This window comes from Podarcis erhardii (genome assembly GCF_964252035.2).
Source record: "Podarcis erhardii genome assembly, chromosome: 9".
Classification (NCBI taxonomy): Eukaryota; Metazoa; Chordata; class Lepidosauria; order Squamata; family Lacertidae; genus Podarcis; species Podarcis erhardii.
This window is the reverse complement of record NC_138512.1, coordinates 69,383,540-69,407,211: the sequence shown is the minus strand read 5'-3', so window position 1 is coordinate 69,407,211 and position 23,672 is coordinate 69,383,540. Positions and strand designations below refer to the sequence as shown.

Here is a 23,672-nt window from a genome sequence, read left to right as displayed (position 1 = left end):
GTTAATGGAGACTACATCCTCCCCTCCATCCAAAGCAAAGGATTGCCCCAATGCCCAACCAGACAATTGCTATGAGGTAGGCAAAACCACCGGATGAGGTAGGCAAAACCACCCGGTGAGCAAATTCCTACCTGGCTGCTTAAAGAACGGTGACCACTGTAGTCACAGCACATTGACTATCAGCTTAAACCTAGGGTGGGTGAGCAGGGAAAGCCCCTGGAAAGGAACAAACAGGTAGTGCCCCAGGTACAGGCTGCTTAAATGGGCAAGGGTTGGATTGAGGGAAGCCTACCTGCTTCGTTGGCTCCACCCCCTGGCACAGCCCGAGTCCCCAGCCTGCCAAAGCTGGGTGCCCGCTAGGATCTGTTCCTCATAGGCGGAGGGGGTTTAAGCCGCCTACCAGGAAGGGCACTGCTGTTCAAGTTCCCTCATCAGGGCCCCAGTGAAGCCTCTGCCGTCCTGCAACGCTGTTGCACCAAGAGGGGTGAGCAGATTTGTCATGCCATCCAAAACAGCAAGTGTGTGTGTTAACATTAATGGGGGGACTAGTCTCAGAGAGTTTGCTTAAAGCTATACTTGCTGGAGCTGACTCATTTAAACTTGCCATTGTTAAAATAAACAACAGTCAGGTGTGCCTGCAAAAGTTTATTGGGGGGGGGCAGGGGGCTTGTACACTATGTTGATTGGGCCTTCTGCCCCACTTGTATTTTTACTGGGTTTGTGTGTAGTAAACCAAACCATGGCTTAATACACATGAGCAAATGTTAAAGTTCTCAGATCCTCTTCTCCAGTCCTGCTGCTGCAGTACAGCGTGGGGCTGATGCATATCCAAATCTATGATTGTGGTTTGTCTTCCTCCAGACAAATTATGAGGCAACCAAGATTTGTTCTCAGTTTACCTTTTGTTGTTGTTGTTTCCACTTCTCCCATGCTTTCTAGGCACGGGTCTGAGCGGTTTTTTGTTTTTCCCATTACTTTCCCCAGGAAAACCTGCTCTTTAGCACTGAATCAGAGCGAACATCAATTGGGTTTCCTTGCTCTGATTCATGAAAGCATGGGAGAAGTGGAAAACTTCTTGAAGCAGAAGTGTGTGTGTAGGAATACAGGCTTGGATATGAAGAGTCATGTGTGTTCAACTAGTACTGCTTTTTTGTCTTAGTTGTTGAGAGTCTGGAAACTTGAAAACTAATACTGCATAAATGTTGAGTTGCTCTACATACTACAACTTAAGTTCAGACAGTGCTCCTAAGTATTAAGGAACAACGTTGCATATCAGTGTTTGTCATGAATATGGGTTTGATGTCAAAATTTGTCTGAGAGTGTATTACTGTGAATGGAATTTGGAAATTTGGGAAATGGCTTTATTCTTTGAAGATATTTGGACACATGCTTTAAGTGGAAAAAGCTTTGATATCTCAGTTTTTTCGTAAACCTGAACTAGCTTTCCATGATTTATAGTAAGGAATGTATCAAGGATATTAAAGGGCCCACAGTTCTCTAGTAAATTTTTTTTGTTGTTAAAAAGTAGTGTGTTTATACTATGCAAGTTATATTCTACAGTCATTTTAATTAGCAGGACACTCAACTCTACTTATAGTGATATAAGCTATATTTACATAGTGATATAATCACTTTCTTGATTAGACTGATAACAGTTAAATAACGTGTAGCCTTTTTTGTTTACCTGTGAGCTACAATAAATTATCATTTTTCAGATCATCACAATTGATTGATTGAATTGTGATGGCATTAAAACTGTATATGTTAGGTTATATTGCCACCTAATGGCATAAGAGTAATTGCTTGCATTTCCCCCCTCAATATTTTCCATGTTGCATGCTGTGGAACTTTGCAATTTCCCAATGAGAAGGTGAAAACTGGTGGACAAACTTTCCTGAAAAACAGTTTGCCCACCATTACTGCTCTTGCCCTACAGTGCACAGCTGCAGGTGTGTGGTTCATGCAGGGCAAGGAGGAACTATGTGTGCCCATGAAATGTCCTTGGCACTGAACAGGGTCTCTTTGGCAGTTTAAATCTAAAAATGATTGTAAGAAGTAGGAAGCTTGAACTAATGTTGTAGTTGAAGAAGTGCAACGTCACTTAAGCTTTTATCTGATTTGCTTTCAAAAACAATATCTTAGAGAATTTCAAGCACGTTCAAAATCATCTTTCTTGGATGCTTTGGCTTATATCCAGTTCTGTGGATCTATTTGTGCAACAGAACTTCCTGTTCTCTCCTGTGTCCTCCAGTCCCCTGTTCATCCTTAAAATCAGTTCTGCAGGGTTGGGATAGCCTGCCGAGGAGACTGTGGGAGTGCATGAGGGGGAGATAAAAGGAAACCGAAAATCCATTGGGTGAATGGAACTCCGCCAGTGAAGCATTGGATCCAACCTTTCCTTGCTAACATGTCCTTGATTATCTGATTATGCCTGGTAAAGTTTCTTTTCTCACTTTGCTTTATCTGTACAGTGGAACCTCGGGTTACGTACTCTCCTCCTTACGAATGCTTCGGGTAACGAGCTCCACTAACCCAGAAGTAGATGCTCCTGGTTGCGAACTTTGCCCCGCGATGCAAGCAGAAGTTGCGCGGCATGGTGGCAGAGGGAGGCTCCATTAGCGAAAGTGCACCTCATGTTAAGAACGGTTTCGGATTACGAACGGACCTCCGGAACTAATTAAGTTTGTAATCGGAGGTACCACTGTATCAGATTCCAGAAGTGGCAATGGCAGCATAATTTGATCTTGGTTTGTAGGGCAAAAGCAGACCATAATTTGACAGTTTAGATGAAATGACAAATTGGCTTTCTGCAAAGCAGGGAGGGGTGGGAATTGTTGCATGCAAAGGAGGAGGGAACATGCAAGCAAGCCTGAGGATCTTTGGGGTTCATTCATATAGGGCCAACCACAGCTTAAATCTTGTTTCATGTGAAGTTACTGGATCTCTTGAGGTACATGGTCTCTGTAAGTGTTGTGTATTAAGCTGTACAAACGCTGTTGAGATTAGGGAAATTGACCGATTTGGGACAGATAGGTGTATTTGCATGGTCAAATTTGCTTCCACACTAAAAGCTGACTGAAGTTAAACCATAGGGTATAATGCAGTGAAGAGTCTTGCTGTCTATAAATAGCAGAGACATGACCAGTTTCAAAAGTTAGGTATAATATGCTTTTTGCCTTTTGAGGCTTACTCTTCTGGCAATAGGACAAAAGTCCATGGGGGTAAGTTGGTACAGTGTAGATACGTATGTTATGAGTTGTCAAATATAGTCCCAAAGTTATTTGGACAGTAATTCCAGAACCATGCCTATGACATGAACTGAGCAGTGATAGTATGCATATCTAGTCTTTTAAGTATGTGTTTAGTCTTTATGCGCTGTTGAACATCTTGTAAACAGATAACAGCAAGTCATAAACACTATTATGTAGATTTTTTTTTTTCATACTGAACATGGTGGGACATAAAAATACTTGAATGTTTTAAATATTACAGTCCAAAGCGATAAAAAGTAGTGCCTTGATAGATGCTAAAGATTTAAAATTTGTGGTTTGGATTCAAATCCACCTGCTGGAATCCATTTGAAATTTGCAGTGTTTGGATGTGAGGGTACAATGGCAGCTTGGATTTTCAATCTGTTTTTCCAGATAGTGTTAAACTCAGCTGAATCCATATTAAATGTTTCCAGAACTGTAACATTTTTCTTCTTTTGTGTCTTGTTCAATCTTTTGAGCCATCATAGAAATCCAGCATTTCACAGCATTCATGCAACTTTGCTCCTGTTTCATTTGGACATTGGTGTAATTAAAAATGTCAACAAATATTGGTTTGGCTTACTAGTCAGCTGTGACTTCTATGTCCTCTGCCTCTTCTAGGTCCTCTCCATGTGCACAGAGGAGGGACGAGGTCTTGTTTTGTTTAGTAGCAGGAGGCTGGCTGGCTGTAGGCATGGTAGAGGTTTTCTCTGAGGACCCACTACCAATCTTCAGTTCATTCATACCGTGTGTGTGTTTGTGTGTGTGTAATAATAGTGTCTTGTCCTTTATCTTGTCATTCATTTCAGATTCTCATTTATAACTCAGAAATAATATTTTAAAATCATTTGTTTATACTTAAGCATCTTAATATGTTTACAGACCTAGTAAACTTTAGTCTCTGTTCTTTCAGGTGGCTTTTCCACAGTGCTACTTGTGCATACACATGGTGGAGTCCGATGTGCATTGAAACGAATGTATGTTAATAATGTGCCTGACCTCAATATCTGCAAAAGAGAAATAACAATAATGGTAAGTAAAATAATACCTTATTGTCAACATATTTTTTCAGTATATATTATTGATTTTCAAGAGAAAACAACAACAGCATAAAAACATGTAAGTTCCACCCACTTGCAGAAGAACAAGGAGTTGAAGGGCTTTTGAAGATGTCCAAAGTGAAATAAATTGGACTCCAAATGGCAGAGAACAGAAGCCACTTCAGACAGTGTTCTGTGGTCTTGGGAAGGCAGGCAAAAGATGAAGACCCTGTATATATGTCCCATCACATATTCCATGAGTGAGCCTCAGGCAGCAAAAAAAGTCAGAAGGTTTTTGCCTTTCCTTTGACCAATTCTATATTGAAAGACGTTTTTTCTGCATGCACAATACTGGCAACTCATTTTTTATACCAAGCATGCATTAATATAAAAAAGTTTGTATATGTTGGCTTCACTTGTATTACTTTCAAACAGACATAGGAACTTCTGTGGGCAAAAGCTTCAGAACCCCTGGCTGTGCTGGAAGAGAAGAGAGGGGGAATGTGTGAGCCTGGGAAAGGCTAGGCTTATTCATTTCTTTCTAAATCATAGTTGAATGTGGTCTGAACATAGTGTAAAAATTAATAGAGGTTATCATAACATTCATGGGCAATACACAATACAGATTACTCTTCGTAGTCATTTCACTAGGATAGTGTGAATGTAACAGAGGCCAAGTTTGACCATCATGCTAAAGCATAATTAAAATTAAATTGTGGTTGAATGTGGTTCAAAAGGTGTCACTGCACTCTTTCCCCCACTCCTTCCTTTGGTGCACTGGGAAGGAAATGAACCAGAGGCTGACTTCATCGTACCTACAAACCAGTACTCATTATTGTTTTCTCTCTTTGGCGTCTGCCCATTGTTTGCTTGTAGAGAAAAAAACTACAGGGGTAATGCAAAGCCAGTCTGTGGTCTGTTTTCTCCCCTTCGCGATGAAGGAAGCAGTGGTGGAGTGCAATGAGATCTTTAGACCAGCACAATTCTCATTCATGTAAAACCGTAATTTAATTTAATTTAATTTAATTTTAATTTAATTTAATTTTAACTATGGTCTAATGTGACTTCTGAACCAAGCCATAAATTCTATATTTTCCCACCTCTTCAAATCTGTAATGCACCCTTTTAAACCTAACCTGCAGTGTGGGACGCGTAACCCTCTTGTTCTGTTTTCTCACAACCTTTTCCTTCCCCTCTTTCTCAGAGCACACTTACAATCCAGACATACTGGTTTAACAGTCATTTTGTCTTCCTTGAGAACCTTGGGAATTGCAGGTTTGGTGGTGAGACAGAGATGTTGAACAGAACTTCATCACCCGTATCAAATAACAGGCAGAGGAATCTTAAACTGCACATGCAGGGGTCCTTATTGTGGACAGTTCTTCCCACTGCAGCACATTGTCCCACATTGTCCAGTAGCTCTCTTTGACCCTTGGGAGAGGGTTCTGGTGGTGGTGGGAAATGGGTCTTTATGGCGGAGGAACAAAAGAAAGCAGTTGTATAAGCTGCTTTCTGCTTGCACAACATTGGATACGATCTTAAGCTATTTACTTAGTCTTTATAAATTGATTTGTCAAACTGTTTAGTCAAGATAATCACGAGAAGCAAATGTGCTGATAGACCTGTAAAGCCATACATGTTTCAGTTCCAAGCTATCTGAGAGAACATATTCCCTCATACGAAACCACTTGTGTTTTGAGAACTTTGGTAGAGGCCTTCTCGCAGTCTTGCCAGCCTCACAGGCATACAGGGCCCTCTCAGTGGCTGCTCCAGGACTTTTGAACTTACTACCTAAATAAGTTAGACTGGCTCCCTCCTTGTTCTTCTGCTGGCAGGTGAAAACTATTTTATTTCAATAGGCTTGGGTAGCTGCTTTTAATGAAAGGGATGGTGCCATACTGCCTTTATTGTAATTATCAGTAGTTTTAATAGATTTTAATATATATATAGTCGTCCCCGTCCCCCCCCCCCCGTTTTAGTGATTCTTATGTTAATCTGTAAACTGCCTTGAGTCCTGTGAGGGGGGAAATAAGGGATATAAATAAATATATAATAGTAATATTTTAGATAGCTTTGACTATGGCATTTTAGGCTAATTTCGGTAATGCATGTATACTATTTTTTTCAACCCTTAAAAAAGTTTATTTCTTTATTCCTAAACTATTCTTTCTTTTTCAGAAAGAACTGTCTGGGCACAAGAACATTGTAGGGTATTTGGATTGTGCTGTTAATTCTGTTAGTGATAATGTTTGGGAAGTGCTCATCTTAATGGAATACTGTCGTGGTAAGCCTCTGTCACTTTAAATATAAAAAAATTGTCTAACACACAATAGTTACTTTCATATGATAGTACTTTCTATATTAAAAGTGCAATCTTACTCACTTTTTTATTCTGTGAACTGCCCTGAGATCTTTTGATGAAAGGTGTTATATTAAATAAATAAATAAATAAAATGTCTGTTCAGAAGTAAGCCTAACTGAATTCAGTGGCGCTTATACCCAGGCAAAGGAGAGTCTTAATGTGGTACTTCAACTTTTTAAAAACAGCGCTCATAGTTGGTCAGAGATTTAAAGTGTTTGTGTTTTGAATAAGTAGTGTTTTCACTGTGCTAACATCCCCTTTAATGTATTATTGTAATATCTGCCTTCTTTTTGTAGCTGGACAGGTAGTGAATCAGATGAACCAGAGATTGCAGACAGGCTTTACTGAGCCAGAAGTGCTAAGGATATTTTGTGATGCCTGTGAAGCTGTTGCTAGGCTGCATCAATGCAAAACTCCCATTGTTCATAGAGATTTGAAGGTGAGAGGAACTGAGAGGAATTCTTCTGTTCTTGAAATAAAATCTCTGTATTTGACTCCTGTTTTATTGCATTTAACAACACTAAGTTTGAATTAGATTTAGGTACATCTGTCCCTTTTCTTTTTAAAGCTATTCACCAATTTTGAAAATCCTTGAAATAGATGTTTATGTGGTGATACAGTAGGGATTTCTTGTTTTGAACAAAAGTCTCCAAAAGTTTAAGAACAACTTCATTGTTTTTGTACATTGTTTTTGAGTAACTTGAATGAAATAAGATATACTTTGGTATTACTGTAATAGCAAATTGATGTGCATTGCTTAGGAGATCATGTGCAACATCCTTAGATTTCCTTTTCTTTGGATTAGGAATGGGGATAGGGGTTGAAATTTTGCACAACCTGGGAAGAGCTCTTCACTCAAATATTTGAAGATCGCAAAGGTCCATGATGTCCCACTTGTCCGAATCCAGCTGTATTGCCCTTTAAAGTTGAAAGAGGCAGTGCAGAGAGCCTTTTCGTGCTACTCAGCTAGGAAATGGCAACTTTGTGGGAGCTGTATATCTGTACTTTTCATTCTGGCTTTAAAGGGCTAATGACCTTCAAGGCCAGGAGAAAGAGCTCTTTCTCCTGGCCTTTTAAAGTCTGAGAATTGACTGCCCAAATTTTTGCAAGGGATGTGTGGGTATGGAAAAATAGCAGGAGGATGAGTGGATTACTTTTGGATCAGGTATGAGAAACCTGTAGCTTCCAGGTGGAGTTGGATTCCATCTCTCAGTCCCGCTCGGTATGTTCAATGTTCAGTGGGAGTTGTTCAGCAACTTTTAGAGGACCATAAGTTATCTATCCCTGGTTTAGAGGGTATCAAACTTTGCTACACCATAAGAATAACCACCAATAATGTGTTTGTAATTAAAGGTTAGCCATTGTTAAATAATGGCATCAATCTGAACAAAACATGGCAGTGTAACATGCTGTGCTTAGCTTCTTCGTTTGGTTAACACGCTTTAACAATTGGATCTAAAGCTTACATGCATTTGGCAATACTTTTTTTCTTTAGAGCAATCTTGGGTCCCAAGATTTTGGACTACAACTCCCATCATTCCTGACTAATGGCCCTTCTCACTAGGGAAGATGGGACTTGTAGTCCAACAACCTATTGGGATCCAAAGTTGAGTAAGGCTGCTTTAGGGTATTTAAGCTTGGTCCTTCAGTATTGGTGCTGAAGTATGAACACTTTAAAGTGCCGCTGACCCTTCCAGATTAAGACATTAAATGAAAGGTGACTGCTTGAAAATTAGGAGTGCCTTCTATTTTATATGTGTGTGCTTTTTTCTTTCTAAGGTTGAGAACCTTTTGTTGAATGACAGTGGAAACTATGTCCTCTGTGACTTTGGCAGTGCCACTAATAAATTCCTTAATTCTCAGAAAGATGGAGTTAATGTAGTTGAAGAAGAAATTAAAAAGTAAGTTCAATTTCTTAGGGCAGCTTTTTAAACATCAGTACTCTGACAAGCCTAGAATTATCTGTCTAATAACAATAGAAACACATGCATGGCAACTTCAAAGTGTTGTTCTACATATGCATAGGTATTTTAGAAGGTAAACATCATAATATGGCAAAAGATCCAGTTTACATATATATCTACATCTGGATATGAGCTTGTATCAGTGTCTTTTAAAGCAGGATAAATACATTAATCTCTCTCTTGAGTGCTAGATGCATGATTTTCTGTTCCTTTCTCCCTTGTGTGTACTGTTATGGTAATCCTTTTCATGGTCTCTCTCCTTCCAAGGGTCAGTCCATGAATAGAGATTAGTTCAGTTCTTTGCTATTTAGAACACCATTTTGTATACATTCTGTGATTATAGTGCCCGTTTTTGATGGTATGTTATAATTGTGGTTTGAATTCCCAGTTTCAAATTTACTGTTTAAAATCAGTACATTCAAAGAGCTATAATAACGTAATTTTAAAAATTGCATTCAAGTGCCATTGGGCCTCTAAGATGCTTTTTTCCTTTTTGTTACTCTGTTGCAGCTTTCATTTTATTAAAAAAACGAGTGAGAAAGCACTTGCCCTCTAGGCTGCAGAGGTCAGTTTAAAAATCTGATTTCAAAATGGTAAAGGCATGAAAAAGGGGCAAGTAGAAAGAAAAAGCAAGCCTATTGACTTTACAAGTTCATAATTTTGTTACATTTTGAGGATACTTTCAGGATAATAACAAAAGTGCTCTCATCATATGGTGATACATCAAAGAATTGTTACTCTTTGATACGTTTAGGCTTTTGCCCATATTGCTGAATTGCATTGCCCCAATCTTAGTGCAGTAATGCACAGTCTGAAAATTCAAAACAAGTCTATATTTTTTTGTTCACCTTTAATTATCCAATTATATTTTCATAGGTATACTACATTATCATACAGAGCTCCTGAAATGATTAATCTTTATGGAGGGAAACCAATTACTACCAAGGCAGATATCTGGGTAAGAAAACTGAATAATTTTACTGTTGTTGAATAGTATAGAATTTGTTGCATTTCCCCCACAAAATGTTTCTTTATTAAGCCTAGTATTTAGATAAAAGCTTTATGAATAACACCAAAATGGCTTGCATATCTGAATGTTTGTTCAGTCAAATATAGGGTAAAATACATAATCTCAATTAATAAATCATTATACTTGTTACTTGTTTCTTTGTGCTGAATCATGGAAAAAAAATAGGATTCAAATTCTTGTAAAGTGCTTTAAATGAAAGCACTCCCTTAGGAATTCTACTGTATATTTTGTAGTGCAAAAGGTTGAGCAATTTACCATCTCTATGAAGCTTGACTGTGTGCCAGCAGCAGCAAGAGATGCTCTTAGCAAAGCTTTTTGTAATGAGCGAGCAACACTACCAAATTTCCGCTTAATAAATCTGTGTAAATCTGATGCTTGATGTGCAACAATGTCACAGTATATAAATGCGTTTATAAATAAATAAACACAAGTGCTGAGATGATCAGATTAGCAAAAACATTTTAACAGTTTTGCTGTTCTTGCATTAATTTAGAAAACTGTGAAACACCTCTCATTAATTAGTTTGGAAGCTGTGATACTTCTATTATCACTGAAGTGTTAAGTTTTACACTTAAGTTGTTAATGGTCAAATGCTGCTTAAACAGTCTTGGTATTTGGTGATTTCCCCCAATAACTGTGTTTCACCTGCTGTTTCACTTTATAGGCTCTTGGTTGCTTGCTATATAAGCTTTGTTTCTTCACACTTCCCTTTGGTGAGAGTCAGGTTGCCATTTGTGATGGAAGCTTTACCATCCCAGACAATTCACGTTACTCCCATGGTATACATTGTTTGATAAGTAAGTAACTGAGGCAACTTTCAAATTACATTGTCTGTGAAATGCTTTAATCTTTGATGGGGTGCTAAACCAAAAGTGAATTATCTTGCTGATTGAAGGTTTCATTGCTGAGTACATCTGTGGAAATAATGTATGTTTGCTTTCAAGTATATGATCATACCAATATTAAGATAATCCTTCCCCAGGCCTTTTTGAGTGTTCGTTTCATTTTATTTTCTGCTCAGTGCTTTGACAGCAATATACATAATACATGTTGCATACATTATTGCATAACAAAATACATATTCTAAAACGATTCAATCCAAAAGTGCCTCAACAAACACTAATCAGTATATTGGGTCAGAACTAAATTTTGCCTTCTGCAAACAAAGGCTCTTTTCATCTACGGAAGCTTTTTGTGTCGGCAGAGGGTTCTCCTGATGGACAGTGAGGAGTTGGCTTTGATTATATCGCTGTCCTTCTCCCAGCACCATCTCTCACACGGTTCTGGAAGGTTCTTTCCAGAAGAGGTTGAAGGGGAAATTGTTTCTCCCTTTCCACCAGAGGCTTCTTCATGAGAAGAACTCTGTTTGGGATGCTCCTGCTTATTGGCGTAATCCTAGGATCCAAGCCCCAGTGCCACAAAATCAAAATCTTAACCATAGCCTTAAAATGGAAAAAATATAAATTGATGAGAAAATTTAAGAAGGGAAAATAGGCCCCCTCCAAATGTTAATGCATAAAATCTGTTTAAAAAACCTAAGGTTCTAATATAATCAAAGGCATTGCCATCCCGATTTACCTAGCCAGGCACATTTAGAAAAAGTGCCATGGACACTAGTCAGAAATTGGCTTTCATGGCATAACACAGCATGGCAGCTGTGGGATGTGTGGCATAACATTGAATTAGACACAGCCATTGCTCTTTTCTGGTGGTACACAGGGGCATGCATACTCCTAAACATTTTGTGAATCTTAAGTTTGGCCTCATTGAGGGGCAGTATCTCAATATGAGTAGGAAAATGAGAGTATCCGAAACAAGTTTTTTTTTTTTTTAAGAAAAAAAGCACTGGACACAGCAGTTATTACTACTTTTCTTTGCCCATTCCAGCCTGGGACTAGCTCAGGTTTGCCATGGAGAGTCAGCAATGTCCTGTTGGTCTTGATTGTGCGGTTACGCAATAATGCAGTCTCTAACTCTCACAAACACACACACACACACGAACACAGTGATGGTGTTTGCTGTCTAATAACAGAGCATTTACCAGTACTATGAAAAATATACACGGTGGCCACACCACACTCACTCTCCTGCACACATATAAATACCTACATACCTACTGTGCACTTACAGATCTTATACACGCATGCATCTCTTTCTCTCATACATACCCATTTCACATATACGTCTCTCTTTCTCTGCCCAAGTGCACCTCTCTCTATGTTTCACATACCACGTATTCATAATCTCTCCCTCCCTTTCACCTCCCCCCACCCCAATTGCATCTTCCAAGTGTATCCCTCTCTCTCACACATGAACTGCTATAGGATTTTTTCTGGGGGGCATGCGGGCAAAGTAATACACTGAAAAGGGTGATACGTGCTAATTTCTCACAAAAAATGAGAAGAATGGTGCCTGTATATTTTACTTTATATAATGCAACATAGTAGAGAAGGCAGTTTTTTCTAGATTGCATGGTGCCCAATTAGTTTTAGGACCTGGCAGATGAAAACAAGAGGCTTGCTGGATCTTGTTTGAGCGTTCGGTTTCCCATAGTAGGCAATATATGCCTTCAGGAAGCCCACAAGCAGAATATGGACGACAGCAGCTGTTTCACGTTGTTCTCCAGCAACTAATTTTAAGGCATAGTTTTACCCCCCTGCCTACCACAAAAAACTGGTTGTGTGGTACCTGTCTGTCCATAGAAACAATGAAAACTGCACTACAAAATCTATTTGATTCACTTTTATTCTACTTTGCTAAATCTAGGCTTCTTTCTTGCTGCTAATCTTTTAATCTGCTGTAATCTACAGGGTATATGCTTGAACCAGATCAAGAACAGAGACCTGATATCTTTCAAGTTTCTTACTTTGCCTTTAAACTTGCCAAAAAGGACTGTCCAATATCCAATATCAATGTAAGTAGATCTTACATAATGCTAATATTTTTAAGGTTAGCAAAAGGAATAGCACTAGCTTTTTGACTTTTTTAAAAAATGGGAACTCCTTCCCCGCCATACAAAGTGGCTCTAAATTTAGTAACTTCAGATAATTTTTCAAAACATTGCCTTCATGGTAATTCAGAAAAACACACTGTGCCTGCTTTGAAAAGTAAATGACATTAACCTATGGATTTTCCCCCATATCAAATGCAATAGAAAATTGTTGGATGGTCTGGGCACTTTCTCTTTTTTGAGCTTTCCTCTTGGAGATGTCAGGATTGTTAATTCAGTCAGTTAATGCAGTTGGGTTGGTTCCCCCCCAAAATGTATTCCGAATTCAAGGACACAGTAAAGCAGAATGCTGCTATAGACACAGTTTAGCCTACTGCATGATGAACTCTGCAGGTGCAGCAAAGCTTTTGAATTCGTTCTACTCATTCCCACAAAAAAATCCCAGTAGTCCTTTTGCTCCTAGGTGGCATAGAAAGCTTCTGAAGCTAAAGGGAGTTGCAAAAGCCTTGGTCTTAATTAAGCTTAATTAAGATTCCAGACTATAGTTTGTATTTCTTGGCATACCAGTGCCAGCTTTTTACTAAGTAGACATCAAAAATATTATTTATTTACTTATTATTATTTAGTAAATTTATATACTGCCCTTCATCCAAAGATCACAGGGCAGTGTGCAACATAAAAACACAAAACCTGTAACATAATAATAAAATGTATCACCCTTCCAAAACATTTAAAATATCATATTCTTCCATAATTAAGGAATTCATTATGAAACCACCTCTAAATTTTAAAATGGTGGCTGCAGGGAATGTAGCTTTCTCTCCCCGCCCCCACCCCCGGCGAAGTATTAATCACTCCCTGGACCCACCTGGACCCCTGTAGGATATTCAATTCTGTCTCTCCCCACTGCATAATTTACCATTTTGCCTCTTCCCAACAGTAAGCCAGTGTTTCAAGGCCACTGAGCATTCTCAGTTCTCACACTGTTTTGGGGTACCCTCTTTGATTTTTTAAATGTTTTTTGTACTTCCACAAACCCTGGGGGTTTCTCCTTGTTCATGAATGGCAATGTGCTGGGTATAAAAGGACTGGCTGTCAGAGAATTGAGCTCGACATTGATAGATATAATTATTTGCTACTGGTGCTACTTATTTTGGAACTTGCTACTTATTTTACTTTTAGAAGTCTAATAACGTGGTTAATTTATTTCCCCAAGAATTCTCCTCTCCCTTCAACTCTTCCTGAGCCCCTGACAGCTAGTGAGGCTGCTGCTAAGAAAAGCCAAATAAAAGCTCGGTGAGTATGGCAGTTTTATGCACCTTTTGCACAAAAACATTGCACCTTAATATGGTAAAATCTATTTTTCCTCCCCTAACAAAAATTGTTTGAAAACATTTTTCCTTTTTCAGACATTGTTAAGCCTTGCTTATTAGGTTGTCTTTTGTTGCTGTGCTGCTGTAGACTAGTACCAAAATATAAAGGATAATTGAATTAAGGAATAATCTCAAAGTATTCAAGACCAGCCATGCACATACATAGTCACAAATAAAAAGTGATACCTAATGTTGGCTAGCAAGTATTCTTATTATATTTAGAAGAGAATATAAATACAAGGCAAAAACATAAACTCACCAGAATAGTAGTGGAAAAATACTGGCTAGACTGGTGTGATTGTTGAGGTTGAATGTCATCCACAAACTTCTCAAAATTACAGGTGTATGAGGGGATCATAATAGTTGGTGGGAGTCAACTAACTTTTACACATAGTAGACACATTGAACCTAATTTAGCTCTATTCCGTGAGTCTACTCAGAGTAAAATTTAGTTGAAAATGACCCAGTGTTTCTGCTTTTCCACTGTGCTCTGTCCTCCCCAAACAGCTTGGGATCAATCTTTGCTATGAGCCAGACAGGAGGAAAAGTTGATGATAATAATGGTGCTTCTGAAATGGGTCCCCCTAAACAACAACAACAACAACAACAACAACAACAACAACAACAACAACAGATATGATTAAGTATTATCACCATCATCCATATGATGCCTGGGTTCCCACCCACAAAAAACATTTGAAACAATGCCTGCTGTAGGGCATGCAGCAAAAACAGGAAAGGGTTTCCATATCCTCCCTCCTCCCCAAAATCAACTAAGGCCCCCCTCAAGCAGCTTCCCTTCTCCATGTGCATGTAGGCAATAAACTACAGCAATGGGAAGATTTGCATGTTTCTTCACACACCACATTTTCAAAAAGTGATTTAAGCAGCTACCTGCTCCACATGCTCAGCAGGCAACAAAACAAGTGACATACAGTTCCTTTGTTTCTTCCTTTACCCCAGTACACACATTCTTTAAAAGCCTCTCAAATAGCTGCCTGGCTTAGTCATGCTGGCCACATGACCCGGAAGCTGTACGCTGGCTCCCTCGGCCAATAAAGTGAGATGAGCGCCGCAACCCCAGAGTCGTCCACGACTGGACCTAATGGTCAGGGGTCCCTTTACTTTTATTTAAATAGCTAGTGGATCCATTGACCAGGAAATGGTTTCTGCACATGTTGCATCATCACTCTTTTTCTTGGAGGACTAGAGACATTTTTGAAATAGAAAAATGCATGTGTGGGCACTGATGGGGGCCACCAGTGCAAGTGGTGAATTGATTATTCCCACTACAAGAGAATAGAGATTGTGACAGTATGAGGTACACACACACACGCCCTTCTTAATCTACTTGAACAAAACGTGCTTGCACAGGTCTACAGTAGTAAAACGCACAACTTTGATCACACATTGCACAAGAAGAGTGAGAAGTTGCACAAATTCATAATATTACTGTCTCTACATCTAATGTGGTTTCAACAAAGAACTGCTTTCAATGACTCATTTACCTGTTCTCAGTGGAATATCGCTTTGGAGAAAGGAGAAAACTGAGATGGATCTTAAATTGCTCCTCCGTTCACATAAGGGAGGGAGCAGTTTCTGTCCACTTCAATCCACCTCCTCCCTACACAATGTCCCACAGCATTCGGAAGGGTCTCTCAACCCTCAGCGCAAACGTGTGTGTGTATGTGCACTTGCAGGGATCTGCAGAGGGAAGGGGAAATTAATGAAAGTGAATTCCGTTTCTAGAAGGAAAGTTAGGATTCAAGTCATTGGAGTGTAGTAATTCAGTTAACACTGGTTAAGAGCTGTTTTGAATCAGCTCTTAGCCAGTGTTAACCAAATTACTAAATCATGACTGACTGAACTCTGTGAAAACTTTAGGCCAATGATAGAGTTATTACTGAAGAAACCTTATAAATTACTTTATGTAATGATTGCAGACTGATCCAGTTTCAGAGATCTGTGAGTGCAACAGAAGTCTCAAGTCAACACTGAGCTATTGACTACCTGAAATAAGTTTGGCACTCTAAATCCCTCATGTGTTAGTAATGTATTGCAGTCAAATAACTTGTGCTGGTTATGGGCTGTGTGTGCAAAGAGGAAGGCAGGAGACATTGAGGAAAGTGGCAGATTGAGCATAAGCAGAGACTGGAATGAAATGAGAGGGAAATTCATTAGAGCACTTGATTTTGTGGATTGCAGTTTTTTCATACATGAGTGTATACTTGTTAGTTAAATTTACTGAATACACACCATAAAGATGTGTTGAATGGCACATGGAAGAATGCTGAATCAAGCTGTTGCTTCCTGGAAAGGAGAATATTTTTCAAGACCCTTCTTATGGTAATTGTGCACATTGAGAGAATATATGGAAAGTTATTTTTGTATAAATGACAGTGCAGAAGATATGCTTCTAATCTTAACTATACCCTTCTTTTTGAAGTTCAGAAATTTCCAGAATCTCTTTCATTCTAGAATAACAGATGCCATTGGACCAACAGAAACCTCAATAGCACCACGACAAAGACCAAAGGCCAATACAAGCACTGCCACTTCTAGTGTACTAACAATTCAGAGCTCAGCAACACCAGTCAAAGTGCCAGTCCCTAGTGATTTCAACAATGGACAAAAAGGTAACTCTTCAAACTAATGGAGTGGATTTGAGTGAAAAGCATTATTAAGTTTGGAGATTAGATAGCACCTTTTTGCAAAGCCTTTGTGAATCCTTTTGACAACTATTTTGTTTTGATTCCTGTATATCTACAATTATGAGTTCCTCCTTTGCTTAATTGCCCAGTTGCATCATGGTATGAGAAGAGTTGCTACACAAAGTTGTGCTGACATACTGCTTTGGAAAACTCAGTGCATGGTCCTTCTGACAGGTAGCCTATTCATTCATGAAAATGAACACTGGGATTGATGCACCTTTTTAAGGAGATATGTTAAATTGCAAATGGTTGTATTTGCATATTGTTGTGGTGCTGAAATTTTAGCTTAACAAGGCCAGAATAACTGGAGACTTAACTCCAGAGTTACAGCTGAGATTTGTCCCTATGAGACAGATTCACGGGCGGGGTGTGTGTGCCTTAAATGACTTCACTAAAGAAATACTTGCAAAGCATTCTGTAGAGGAATACAGTACAAAGTTAATGGGTTTCTGTGGTGGTTTTATCTTGGAATAGAGAAGTTAAATGTGTAATTTACTACGAAGCTTTCCGTGTTCAGACTTTAAAAATGCATTGAACAGATAATGTGCATTGAAAATATCCTAGGAGCCTCAAAATCTGGAAATAGCCAAGAGAGTATGTTGTCCCAGGGAACTAATCAGGCCCCACAGCAAAATAGAGTACTGCAACAACTACAGCAAGGTGACTGGAGGCTACAGCAGTTGCATCATCATCACCACCAGCAGCAGCAGCAGCAACAACAATTGATTCAGGATGCATACATGCATCAGGTACCAATGTGTTTTGGCTGTAGTACAAACCAGTTTTCAGGTTTGCCTCTTCTGTTATCAGTACAACTTTATAAATATAACTTGCTAACATTCAGTTGATGGTTGTGCTCACTTTGCCTTTGGAGAAGAATTTCCTGCCCGTGTCAGACTAGTTACTTTGGGCGTTCAACTTCATTTGTAGCTTGGCTAGATTACATTTCTGGAGCTATTTGTTCTGCAAGTACCCTTCTATTATACGTTCTCTGCTTATGGCATGCTGATCTGGTTTATATTGGACACTGGGTGGGAAGAAGTGAGGATAAGAAGTTGGAACAGTATGGTCCAGCTCTTATTTTGGAACAAAAGTTGACTTGTCTGATTTTTCCTCTCTTACATAAAATTAAGCATTTACAGTAAAAATACTACAAAGTGCAGCATCTCAAAATGCTGCACATGCCCCAAGGACAATTATTTGTGTAAAATCACTTGATCAGCTGGTATTCATGACTGATAAGAATTTGTCCCTTTCTAAAACAGTATCAACAAGCAATGCAACAGCACATGATTCAACAGCAGCTTTTGATGCGCTCTGCTTACCAGCAGCAACCTTCCCCATCCTATCCAGCCATGGTAAGTTAACCTTTGAATACAAAATTCTGTTTACTTTGATTACTGATAAATATTACTACACAGATAAAGAAAGGTAATAATTAGCCACTTAAAAATTGACTGCCTTAAATAGCACGACTCTGTTGATGGCATATTTTCTTAACTACAGTTGCTGCTTTTTCAAAAACTGAAGAGCAAAGGAGGTATTTCTTACTCTACAACAGCAAAAACTAGCTCTCACTCCAGTGGTTCTTAACTTGTGCACTGGTACCATTCAGTCTCACTTATTGCCTCTGTACCATTGACTTACAAATAACTTGGTAATTGTGTGGCACAGACATGGTACAAACCAGGCACAGACAAGGGTATTGGTTTGTTTGTTTGTTTGTTACAAGATTATTAAATGGTACTGCATCTTTAAACGAGTATAGGATTTGTTAATGTTACTGGTATTTTAAATACCAACAGTTTATATTCAACTAAGATAGCTTTCAAGAAATAGCTAGCCTGTTTAGCCAAATTGTCCTTTTATTCTTTTCACCCCAGTTAAACTCACCAATACTTTAATGGAGGACTCCACTAGAAGTCTGTTTTTCTATCCCTTAGGTTTGTCTTTTTGTATTGTCCTGGAAATCTTCCCTCTAGTACTCCTACTAGTAACCAGAGTCCAGCTTTTTAGGCTGCTTCCCACTTCTTCCCTCAACACTGCAAACTGGCGTGGAATCTACACACATTTAGAAACCGTTCTGAAAATGCTTTTTAAAAAAGTGTTTTAAAAATACATGGAATTTTTAAAAGCTCACTATTGCCATCTAGTGTCACAATTGTATATTGCACTTAAAACATTTTATTTGCAGCTGTATAGCTGAGTCCAGGTTCTCCGTTCGTCTCTTCAGCCTAAGCCAGGTGATTTCAGCTATCTATAGCAAGCCTTCAGCCACTAATCCACTCTACCTACCCTTTGGGTTCTCTTTCTTTCCCAGTCTTCTTCCTCTGCTGTCTTTCCCAGTCTTCTGGCTGATTCCACAATCATCAGTCACGAGCAACTACAACTAGCCGGCTTCTTTTAACTGCTGGCCAGCCTCTAGCCATATACCCTCTAGTCCAGCCCCAGCCCCAGCCCCAGCCAATCACAACTGAAAATTCTGAATCTGCACCTACCCACCAATCAAAATTGCATACTACCTATCCTTCTTTTGCACGCTGAGAGTTCTAACCCACAGCTGTAAATTAAGATCAGTTCATCTTTGCACCTCAGATACATTACAGTATAAATGTCTGAACACATTATACAGTATTTGTTAAAACATAATTCAAAGTAACAGGTTTTCTTCACTGAAACATTGGTGCTTACTTCAGCAAAGCACTGAATGGTGTATAGTACAGATAGCATATTTATTGTTACTGGAGGATCTTCTGTGTTACATTTTATTTTTCCTGTATTTTTTTTTTTGCTTATGAAACAACAGGCATCTATCAACAAAATGCATGCCTTATGAAATGTTTTTTTTTTTTTTAAATCCATTCCTTGCTTAAGACTGTACCTTGGAAATAATACCATTAATTTTAGTGCTTCCAAAATGGACTTGATAGCTATAATATATTGTTACTTAAGTGAAGAACAAATTCCCCTTGTGTTGAATACTGGGATACAAATATTCTTGCCCATATTCACAAACAAACAAACAAACAAAACTATTTTGGCCGTGTTGCCTCAATGTCACGTTGAATTGAAATATTTTACTGTGCTTACACCAGGTGAAAGTATAGTCGTATTTCATGTTTAGCATAATATAAAATCAAATGGATGTCAAATGCTTAGTTACTTATGTCACACTTGTCAACTGATCTCACTCTTCCAAGTAATTCATTTTAATTTAATCGAGGGACCTAGGGAGCAATCCTATGTTTCCTTGGAGAAGTGCTCTAGGCTGTTGTGGAGCTACCTCTTCAGTCATTGAGTCTGTGGTTGAGGTCCACCATGATGGTCTGAGGCCCTCCCTGAGGATGAGGTAGGCAGAAATGGAAGTGCTCTGAGGGGGTATCCAAAGCTCCCATCTCAGGAGAGTCTCCATGTCAGCCACACTGCCCACACCTTCTGCTCTGGCTGCTGCAATCCTGGTGTGGTTTAGAAAGTGGCAGTTCCTCCACCACAGACTCCCCACCACTAACCTCAGTAGAATGGCTCTGTTGATGCCATTGCTTAGTGTCAGTAATGGTAAGTACATCTGTGTTGTCGATTCAATTTAGCTTTGATAATGTAGTTAAAGGTTATGTTTCTGCACACAATGAAATTTAATTGTTTGTTGAAGGTACCATGATTTTCTGAAGGTTCACTTTTTCTCCCTCTTTCTTTGAGGTGCAGCAGTACCAACAAGCTCTCCTACATCAACAAGCCCTTGTGAAGCAGTTGCAACCTCCGAAACATTCTCCTGAGTTTCTTGCCTCTCCTCAGGAGTTCTCACCAGCCTTAATACCCCATTCTAAATCCTTTCCAACTCATGTTGGTGCAGCGTTGGACACACCTTATACTACAAACAGGCAAGCCCCCTCAGTTGATGTTTGTAATGAGTACAAAGACATGCTGTATGATAGCCCTCCCCAATCTGATGCTTAGAAGGCTGCTCTGATTTCTGTGGGACACCTTAATTGTTCATTATAGAATAATCATTACAGAATAAAATACCTCGTAATTACAAAAGTGATTCATTTAATGTATTTTAAATTCTATTATCACCACAAGTAATTTTCTCAAATCAATTTTTACAGGTCATCTGCCGCTGATGCTGAGTCTGTTTCCAGCTATCCAAAACAGAACGTCAGTAACCCTCCTGATATGTCTGGCTGGAACCCGTTCGGAGAAGACAATTTTTCCAAGCTAACAGAGGAGGAGCTGTTGGACAGGGAATTTGACCTTCTGAGATCAAGTAAGGGACGCTTGAAGGCTTATTTCGCTTCACAGTAAATAAGAGCTCTTTAGGTTCAACCGGCAGTGCCAAAGACTGTTCTGTTCCAGGGTCACACAGTCTTGTTGTAGAAAACATTCTGAGCGTTTGAGGACAGAACTAGGCCCGCTGTGTGTCTTGTCCTTCTGTCACAAAAATGTGTGCAATAGAAATTAATTGTTTAGCATTTGTATTAATACAAAGAATGTTAAGGTCATCTCTTGAATACTTACTTTTCTTGAGTGTGAAATTCAAAAACGGAAAATAATGGGATGTACAACAATGCAGAACACCAGTCAGCTGCTTGCATTGCTTCACTTCGCAGTTGTTCCCTTGCACACTAGAACAGAAGTTTTTTGTCAGTCTGGAATGCTTTTTGAAAATGACTGAAAAAGGGGAAATGACCTAGTACATTATGTTAATGTTTTGTAATGTCTTTTGAGTGGCTTAATGTAAGGGCTGCTTTATTGTTTGGACACAATAGTTGAATAAACTCTCTTAAAAGTCAAAAAGCTAATGTGTTTACTTGCAATCACTTGCACCTCTGCTTGTTTTCTTCATACATAATTTTCACAGAAATGAGTTATGGAGAAGGTATAAGGTACAGGGCAAGATAGAGATTCTGAATTTTTCAGAAAACAAATCACTCCACACGTAAATGACACTTACAGTATATGAAATCGGTGATGCATTCTGGTGTCCTAAGTTTGAAAGACTTGTAATTCAGTCATAAAGTCATGGTTTATTCTGAGTACAAGCCTTGAGGATCCCTTGCAATTTATTAGGGAAGGGAATTATTTGGACTGCGGAGAGGGACAAGGTTTTATATTTTGATTTTGTTCTGTGAACCACCCTGTGACTTCCAGGTATAGGGTGGTATATAAATTCAATAATGATGATGATAATAATAATAATAATAATAATGTCATTATGTAGCATGCAGACAAAGAATGTTGATTTTTCTCCTATGTTAGTATTTTCTAATGTTTTTTCACATAAAGCATTAAAAAGTCAGAAAGGCATTTTCACATCATATTTGGAGCCAGAGGAAATGAAGTTTGCAGTCCTCAGTGCAACCATTCTGTGGGCAGTAGTTTTGAAAATCAGGCTTATTTTGGTAGGCATATTAAAAATATGATTGGGGATCTTTCACATTTGCATTGAAAGTCTGCGGATAAGCTGACTAGAGCTGATCCTTTCAATGTCTCAATAGTGAGTTTGAAGCCTTGGCCATTCTCAACTGTCAGTTGCCTCATTTTGCCATATTGTGCTTGACATCCTGATTACGTTTTGACATCTGACGTTGCCATATATTCTTTACGTAACTAAAATATACTAAAGAAGAAAGTATAGAAGTCTTGACAGCCCTCAGTTTTGCAAGAATGTTCTTTATTTAGCTGAACCGTTACTGGATCAAAAAAGAAGTGGACAAATCATATATTCACAGTGTTTTCTATTGCATGTTGAGAATTTTTATCTTGTAGAACTGGAAGGCTATGTGAGTGAGAGGCTTTCGAGTGTCCTTTGGAGTTGTTAGATGAACAGCATGTCCAAACCCCAAGTATTAACGAAACAACATTTACACTGTGGGAGAAAACTGCAACAAAAGTGTAGTACTGATTTGTATGTATCAGATAAAATGTCACAAGTTTCCTTGTTTCTGATGAACTACCGTTATATCTGGAATTGTAGTTTCCCCACTAAATTAATAGAAGATTCTCTCTAATTATTGTTTATGCCATAATAACTTTTGTATGCTTCACTGTTAGTAGTTGTTTTGGATCCCGGTCAATAAACAGAATGTTATTTGAAATGGAGCTACTAGAACTACTTCAGCATTTTTGCTGCACCGTATGTACTCAGTAATACAGTCTAAATGAACTAAGTAACGTGGAAGTGAGACAAATCAGGATCAGTGTTGGCAAATTGGAAAAAAACCTCCAGTTTCTGTTTTGCCCCCTAGTTTTAGTGATCTGAGAGGAAGAAGAAGGATACATTTTAATTGTGGTTTGACTAGTGTACACAATTATTTAACACTAGAACAAATACTGTTCTTCATAGTGTGAAGAAGTCACGCATAATAGCCTTGAAATGTACATTACTTAAATATTTCTTCATGAACTTTCTGTATTTAGTCTGTCCTCCCCACCCCTTTCTGGTGGTCACACTTGAATCAGGTCTAAGACAACACACCAATCTTCTACTGTGGCTTTTTTAGTGTTTGCATAGAACATGAACCTTTATAAAAGCCTCAGTTGGCCAAATTACTTTTATATAATTAGCAACGCAGCATAATAAGCTGACTGAAGGTTTCAATCAATCCTGTTTGTAAGTTGCGCTTGTGTATTCCAAAAATGATAATTAGTTATGCTCTTCAAAAAGCATTTTGATATGTATGTAGAAGAGAAACTGTCCTGTATCAAAAATTGGTTGGCTGTTGAGTTTCTTTCTCTTGTAAAAGAAAGAATACAAAACATGAGGAAATTGAAGCACCTTTTTGCTTTGCCAGAACATGGCTTTGCTGTCCACATATTTAAATAATTGCTTAAGGAATATTTTTCATTCACTGTGTTTTTTTAAAAAGGTTGAACATACAACCTTACCTGTATTGTCCCTTACAATGTTACAATTCTAATTAAAAAAATTTACATTTTGTTGTCTTCGTTCATCACTACATGACCTTGGCTCTGTGAATACTCAACATCTATA

The 23,672-nt window shown here is 38.6% G+C and overlaps 1 protein-coding gene and 1 long non-coding RNA gene across 4 annotated transcripts in view; one reads left to right on the top strand and one right to left on the bottom strand.

Annotated features, from left to right (window-relative positions):
* The window catches only part of LOC309350463, a 597,274-nt gene that overhangs the window by 151,539 nt on the left and 422,063 nt on the right, over positions 1-23,672 (bottom strand). The gene's annotated exons all lie outside the window — the stretch shown is intronic.
* Positions 1-23,672, top strand: part of BMP2K (BMP2 inducible kinase) — a 42,179-nt gene that overhangs the window by 7,402 nt on the left and 11,105 nt on the right. Inside the window, exons 2-14 of one of the 3 annotated variants that reach the window (XM_081876696.1) lie at positions 4,165-4,283; positions 6,470-6,575; positions 6,950-7,092; positions 8,433-8,554; positions 9,494-9,575; positions 10,312-10,444; positions 12,458-12,561; positions 13,814-13,893; positions 16,449-16,606; positions 17,246-17,430; positions 17,947-18,039; positions 20,387-20,559; positions 20,788-20,945. In XM_081876696.1, coding sequence (XP_081732822.1) covers positions 4,165-4,283; positions 6,470-6,575; positions 6,950-7,092; positions 8,433-8,554; positions 9,494-9,575; positions 10,312-10,444; positions 12,458-12,561; positions 13,814-13,893; positions 16,449-16,606; positions 17,246-17,430; positions 17,947-18,039; positions 20,387-20,559; positions 20,788-20,945 — 1,656 coding nt within the window. Of the gene's footprint in view, positions 1-4,164; positions 4,284-6,469; positions 6,576-6,949; positions 7,093-8,432; positions 8,555-9,493; positions 9,576-10,311; positions 10,445-12,457; positions 12,562-13,813; positions 13,894-16,448; positions 16,607-17,245; positions 17,431-17,946; positions 18,040-20,377; positions 20,560-20,787; positions 20,946-23,672 lie in introns of all 3 variants that reach the window. The other 2 variants (XM_081876694.1, XM_081876695.1) reach the window with 2 other exon arrangements.